Source organism: Penaeus chinensis, chromosome 1, assembly GCF_019202785.1.
Source record: "Penaeus chinensis breed Huanghai No. 1 chromosome 1, ASM1920278v2, whole genome shotgun sequence".
NCBI classification, from domain to species: domain Eukaryota; kingdom Metazoa; phylum Arthropoda; class Malacostraca; order Decapoda; family Penaeidae; genus Penaeus; species Penaeus chinensis.
The window spans coordinates 19,018,020-19,025,519 of NC_061819.1; the positions used below are offsets into that span (position 1 = coordinate 19,018,020).

General features: G+C 34.7%; 1 protein-coding gene across 1 annotated transcript in view; it reads left to right on the top strand.

Annotated features, from left to right (window-relative positions):
* The window catches only part of LOC125026846, a 20,747-nt gene that overhangs the window by 7,005 nt on the left and 6,242 nt on the right, over window positions 1-7,500 (top strand). Inside the window, exons 5-12 of the mRNA XM_047615447.1 lie at window positions 456-583; window positions 1,137-1,323; window positions 1,529-1,638; window positions 1,834-1,997; window positions 3,434-3,594; window positions 3,685-3,871; window positions 4,251-4,411; window positions 4,678-4,802. Coding sequence (XP_047471403.1) covers window positions 456-583; window positions 1,137-1,323; window positions 1,529-1,638; window positions 1,834-1,997; window positions 3,434-3,594; window positions 3,685-3,871; window positions 4,251-4,411; window positions 4,678-4,802 — 1,223 coding nt within the window. The remainder of the gene's footprint in view (window positions 1-455; window positions 584-1,136; window positions 1,324-1,528; window positions 1,639-1,833; window positions 1,998-3,433; window positions 3,595-3,684; window positions 3,872-4,250; window positions 4,412-4,677; window positions 4,803-7,500) is intronic.

Sequence of the window (7,500 nt, forward strand, 5' to 3'; positions counted from 1 at the left end):
CTCTCTCTCTCTCTCTCTCTCTCTCTCTCTCTCTCTCTCTCTCTCTCTCTCTCTCTCTCTCTCTCTCTCTCTCCCTCTCTCTCTCCCTCTCTCTCTCCCTCTCTCTCTCTCTCTCTCTCTCTCTCCCTCTCTCTCTCCTGTCTCTCTCTTTCTCCTATCTCTCTCTCTCCTATCCCTCTCTCTCTCCTGTCTCTTCCTCTCTCCTCTCTTTCTCTCTCTCCTGTCTCTCTCTCTCTCCTGTCTCTCCCTCCCTCCCTCCCTTTCAATCTTTTACTTCTACTCCTCTAAACAGATTACATTGTTATATGTTTAAGATTTCTTTTATAAAAAATCACATATAAAATATATGGATTAAAAGAAGGAAAGCACTTTACTTCAGTGAAAGAGTGAAAAAGAACTACATACAGAGATAAAACAGAGTAACAAAAAGTAATCACTTTTGAATAACATTACAGTGTGCATTGGCCTGCAAAATACTGCAGTACATAACAATACGTGAGGATGTGACAAAGAATCGTGTGCTATTCCTGATGATGCTGAAAGGCAAACCTGGTTTTCACAACAGTACTTGCCATCTTCTGAGGTATTCACGGTTGCATGCTGTTTTGAGATTTGCAAAATATATTATATTTCATATTTTTACTATATATATAGTTTCATTTGTTTTAAATAACATGGGTTGATAATTTTTCTAAATAGATAAAATCATATAAGCAGTGGCAGATCATGGGGGTAGCTCCTGGGCATGTGCCCCCTCCCCCCCATGTAGTCTTAATGAAGATAGTAATGACATATAAAATTGAAAAATAACAATTATGATAATATATCATATTGGCATTATCATTATCATTACTGGATAATTATTACTGTTGTGGCTACTGTTATTGTTGTTATTATTATTTTATTATTATTATTATTATTATTATTATTATTATTGTTATTGTTATTATCATTTTTATTATTATTGTTATTGTTATTATCATTATCATTATTACCACCTTATTATTTTTTATCATTAATTTTACAATTGATTTTATCATGAATTAATAGTTTGGGATGTACCTCCAAACTTTTCTAGATCTGCCACCAATTTAGATAATAAATTTAGAATTGGACTGAGAACTTCCTTCCTCCAGACTGTATCAGCTGTTCCGACCTGACTTGGTGGTTGGTCACCTGACATACAAGAGAACAGTGCCATTGACACCAAAGAACCTAAAGATATCCATGATTGCTGCAAGAGCGAGGCTTCAGGATGGCTCGGAAGGCTCCTTGGTCCAAGACAGTGATAATGTTTGGGCTGAGGAAATTAGAGCAGAAAGGGTTAGTTGACTATGAATTTGAGAAGTTGTTTAAATATTTTGTTTTACTTATTGGTAAAATACAGTTTTAATGTGGAATGGCTTTAATATCCAGTGGTTTGTTCTGTTGCTTAGTTTTCTCTGAATATTCAGTACACTACAGGTACTTCATACTTTCAGTTTTTGGTGTTATGGGTCATAATGATTGAAATTCTGTTCTATTTCAGGCTAATCCTTATGACCGCCACACAGCTGTTCCTCAAGCAAATAATAATGTTTACACAGAGAAGTTAGAGGAAAAGAAGGAAAAGATGATATTTGTTTCTCAGTACAGGAAGTAAGTGCTGTCTGTTTTTTTTTTTTTTTTTTCTTTCTTTCTTTTCTTTTCTTTTTTTCTTTTTCTTTTTTTAGAAGATATATGCAGTGTCCTTTAAAGTTTGTGCTCACAGACAGTAAATACTAGAATCATGTTACTGAAGAGCATAAATTTAGATATAAAGTTTTACGTTGACCTATATTCTCATATTTTCAGATTCCCAGACATTGTAAAAGGAATGAGAGACTGTGAAAAGTGGCAGTGGCCTAACAACTCAGCGACTCATCTTTCCAATCCCATTATTATTTCCTTATTTAGACCTCACCAGCAACATGTTTTAGTTAGCATAACCAACTGGCTGGAGTTAGCATTGAGAACAGGTGGGAACTAGTTTTACTGAGTCTTATTAATTTGTTCCAAGTAAGGCAGGGGGAGCATATGCAGTGGTATAAAAGAAAAAAAATACACCTCTCAGGAACTGTGTGTGTCATAGCATTATTGAATTGAGTTTTAAAGTTCTAGAAGAAATACAAACTGATGGATATACACCTGCCAGGCTCCTGAGTGGTCCCTGTGTTTTCCTGTATTTTCTTTCTACAAATATTATGGAATATACATTGTTTTACATCTGGCAACAATTTAGCAAAGACCGTGAGATTCTGCAGACATTAGAATGAATACATATTCTTGTGTCCTCTGTCTTCTTTGTCATTCAGCATTGCAAATTTCCTTTTTTTTTCTCTCTCTTTTTTCTTTTTTTCTTTTCCCTACCAGAATAATGTATATTGGATATAATAGAAACATGAAAAGGGACCTGTTAACCATAGCATGGAAGAAAAGTTGATGGGGTAAAGGAAGTGAGGCAGAGGAATACATGCCATTGAGCACCACTCCTTCCCATTGCTTGGTGCCTTTCTTCTCTTCCTTCACGTCTTCACCAGATTCATTTCCATTTGCAGCTATTTCCTCTTCAGTGTCTCATACACCAGAGTTTACACCACCTCAACCATCTACATTCAATTGCAGGTGCAGCAACATCTACTTCTGTTGTAGTACCATAAAAACTCTCATCCAACACCTCACTTGCTAGCACCTAAATGGCTTACCTCAATGCAGCAGCTGAAGCTTAATACAACATCAAGGGTTATGCTCCATGTCCAATTTAAACTGAACTTAGCCAAAGAGATAGAGGTAGTACTTCTTGATACCTTTGCATGCAATCAAGTAATTGATATCTTTCAAAGGGAAGGGAGAGGTGTCAGTTCATTATATATATATATATATATATATATATATATATATATATATATATATACAGTGGTAATTTATTACAAACATTGCCTTGTGAACCAAGAAACTTTCTTGCCCCACCCTATTCCTATATTTTGTATATGCTGCTAATGACCTTAGATATTGATGTGGCAGATAATTTTCAATAGAGAAAATAGATAAACATCTTTGTCCCTCTTTCTCTGTCTGTTCTAAATTATGTATTAATTGAACATTGACAGTATCATTTCCAAAAAGCAAAAGAGGACAAAATGAAGCCACATACAAAATAGAAACTACAAAATTCAATTTTTGAAGTTATTAAAACTTGTGGATGATTATCACATTATAGTCATGTATAGTATTTGATAATTAAATTAATATGTTCATTATGAAATTCATTATGCATGGCATATGCTCCCCTTAATATTACTAGGAACATGTATTTGTGCAGGATGTAATATGATTTTTTCTATAAATTATATTGGTGATCCATATTTCTAAGTGTAACATATACAAGTGTTTATTAGTCGGTCTTTAAAAACAGAGGTTGTGGAAGGCCTGGGGGCAGCCAGCAAAGAACGTCAACAGAGACTTCTCTTGGCTGCACACAACCTTGTTCGCTGCACAGGAACCCTCATCCCTGTTGTCAACCATTTCCTCACAGAATTTTTAACTAAATGGGATGAATCAAATCACTTCAAACAAGTAAGGTCTTTATAAATCTCTTTGCAAAGTTTTGATTACAACCACTCTCGCCACATTAAGTTATAAAATGGGTATTCTTGTATTTTTCAGGTCATCTCCCTCCTGGAAACAACAACTTTCACTTCCCCTGAATTCATCTCTGAGACTTTCTTGAGGACGGTTGCCAGGCTCCTGAGTGGTCATTCTCTAGTAACTTGGTGTTTGGTCGTTGCTGCCATTGCCAAGACAGCCTGTGCATGGGCAATAGTAGCACAGGAAGAAGATCGACAGAAAGAGAGTATGTTTATATAGTTTATGAACAATACGCAGCATGCTTGTTTAATAAATATATCGTTCTCCCTCCATTTTATCATCTTCCATTTCCCACCATATTTTCATTGTATAAATTTGTTAGATAAAGGCAGCATTTCTTTTGAAATTTTAAAATCTAATAGTCATTAAATTTGCCAAAAGTATTATACACTTGAGCGGTTAAATATTTATATTTTCTGTGGCATGTAAAGGGATCATGACTGGCCTAAAATACATTTTGTAATTCTAGATATCCAGAATGTAGATAACACCTTTCCCCAACCTCACACAAAAAAGTTGTAACTAGCTAACTGTGTTCTATTTTACAGTACCATTCAAAAATTAAATTAAAATATTTTTTCTAGAAAAACCCTATCATGACTGGCCTCAGGAAGTGGTGAGCTGCAATACAATTGTAGGACTGTGGTTTCTCATGGTACGAATGGAGCGTTTCTTTCTCTCTGCTCTTCTGGACTTCAAATACCATCCAATGGTCTTGCATCAGATTTTGGATTTTTATGTCAAGGTAACGAAAAGTATATTGTATGCATAGAAAAATACAGTATATTATATGCACAGGCATCTTTATTCTAAGATATCTTATTTAAATGTACCTGAGACTTCTTTCGACTGTTAGAGATTTCTTTCTTTCTAAGACAAAACATTGGTGCTGTATAGTGCAATATTTGTGATCCCTACAGTAATGAGTTGCATATCAGTTACTTTACTTTAAAAATATCTATTTATCACTATATTTTAATTTTTTATTTATTTATTTACTTTTTCATGTAGGTAAATATGTACACTGAAGTCCTAGAACTTCCAGCCTTCTTTGCTCCTCCTGCTCTGCTGACTCTGTCCATCCTTATACGGGGCGACATTTCCAGCACTCATCGCCTTGGTGGTCTCCTGGCAAGGTAGGATAGTCAATTGAGGCAGTTTATGACAGATTATATATCCAAAGGGTGCTCTGGGTGGCTCTTACTTGGTATTCTGCCATGCTGATTTAGAAATGTCTCTTTGTGTCTTCTCTAATACAAAAAACATGATAAATTATATGCCATTTGCAGTTTTTCTAGCCATTTGTTCTACAAGGGATTTTTTTTCATCAATATTGTCTTCATATCATGGAAGCTGATCATAATCTCTACATAGAAAATAATATTAAACAGCTATTAAACCTGCTTCAAATCCCCCCAATCCTATGCCTGCAGTTGTTGTGGGGAGGCTTAGGAGATGGAGACTGAAGCCTCAGTGTTTTGCATGGTTTTTCCTGCTTCCCCTTTCCTTTTTCTTCTCTTTTCCAACCCCTTTTGTACACTTCCTAAGATGTAAGAACTGTATTGGAAGGATAAAAGGCTAGCTTTGGGTCAGTCATGAACACCCTCTAGGAGTCATGGGCACAGTATTCCCCTTTTTAGTTATCTAGCTCTTACCCCTCAGGTGTAAGCTCCAGGCTTACCATGGCCAATAAGGATTTTGAAATTTTATGAGGGGCATTGATGCTTACCCCTTTATCAAGTAGGCCTACATATGAAATTTTCTGATTCCCTGACCCCTGGCTTTCCTTTGATAATGATTCTGAACACTGTGACTGTTACCCACTCTTCAGTACCTGCTGTCAGCTCAGACCATTGCAAGTTACCTACACAGGTTATTACCCAAACCTCAGAAAACATTTCTTACTCTCTCCCAACATCCATCACTCCATCTCTTCGTCCTCCACAATCCTCTTCATTTTCAACCCCCCTTCTCATTTATTACTATTCTGCATTCTTATCCCCCTCCCCCCTCCCATAGTACTACCTCACTCTGTATGCTCCTGTTCTTATCCTTCAACTACTTCCACCTCTACAGAGCTTTCGATTACACTTTTTAGTTTAGTTATATGGGATTGATTTTTTGTGATTCCCACCACAGCATTCTACTCTGACATTACCCTTCTATTCCAAGAATGTTCCCAAGAACAAGTAAGCAAAAATTCCTTCAGGTCCTCGCATAGTATTGGAACAAACCTTGCAACATTGCAAAAAGTTAATTAAATATATACTCATATGAATGGAAATCTTGTAGCAGATTTATATCCAAATACTAGATATCATATATTGCTCTTATTTTACTATATGACATAAATATCATATATTTAGTTTTTCATGACTATATATGATATATTTATAATTATAATTATATTAATGTATATATATATATATATATATATATATGTATATACATATGTATATACGTCTATATATGTGTGTGTATATATATGTATATGTATAGATATATATATATACATATATATAGATATATAGATATGTAGATATGTAGACATATATATTTATATTGACCCAATGCCATGGGAAAATACTGTGCTCTTTTTTTTTTTTTTTTTTTTTTGTGAAATGTCTCTGCACATAGATGGCTCTGGTAATGCTTAGCCACAAAGGAGTCAATAAATAGACCTTGTGACCTTACCTGATTTCACCTTTCCTTGAATTGGCAGAAAATTAAATTAATCAATTTAACTTAATTTTATTTTATTTTATTCTATTTATTTATTTATTTTTTAACTAATGCTATGAATATCAATGGTGTTCTTTTTATCATATTACTACGTTATAAGCATTAGTAACATCAAAAGAAGATAATGTAAAATATTTTTGTAAATCAAGGAAAGGGTAAATGGGTGGGACAGGCAGTACTTATAATTGGCTCATTGGTGATTTAGCACAAGTGTAGCTATTTATGTTTAAAAACAATCAATAATGTAAACTCACAGTGGGTATGGCATGTATGTACATGCCATGACTGGTGGCATTGGGTTAATAGATATGTGTGTGTGTGTGTGTGTGTGTGTGTGTGTGTGTGTGTGTGTGTGTGTGTGTGTGTGTGTGTGTGTGTGTGTGTGTGTGTGTGTGTGTGTGTGTGTGTGTTTGTGTGTGTGTGTTTGTGTGTGTGTGTGTGTGTGTGTATGTATTAATATGTGTATATATATATATATATAATATATATATATATATATATATATATATATATATATATACATTAATATATATATATATATATGTATATTATATTAATGTGTGTGTATATATATAATATATATATATACACATTAATATATATAAATATATATATATATGTATATATATAATTTAATACACACACACACACCCACACCCACACACACACACACACACACACACACACACACACACACACACACACACACACACACACACACACACACACACACACACACACACACACACACACAAGCAAACATATATTTATATATATATATATATATATATATATACATATATACACACATATGCATGTATGAGAACATTGAAAACTATCTAGTCATAGCCCAAAATAACATTCCTTTACCTTATCCTTCCTCCAATCTCTCTGCTCAAAGTGACTGCTGACATTCATTCTCTTTCTACTCATCACACCCCTCCCAGCACACCCCATTCCCCTCTCTACTTCATCTGTACCCCCCCCCCCCCCCCCTTCCTTGTTATCTCTTCCACTCCCTCATGTGATTCCCTTTTGTCACAATATTACCCTTCCCTGGATTGTACCTCTCCTGACATTCTTCATGATATT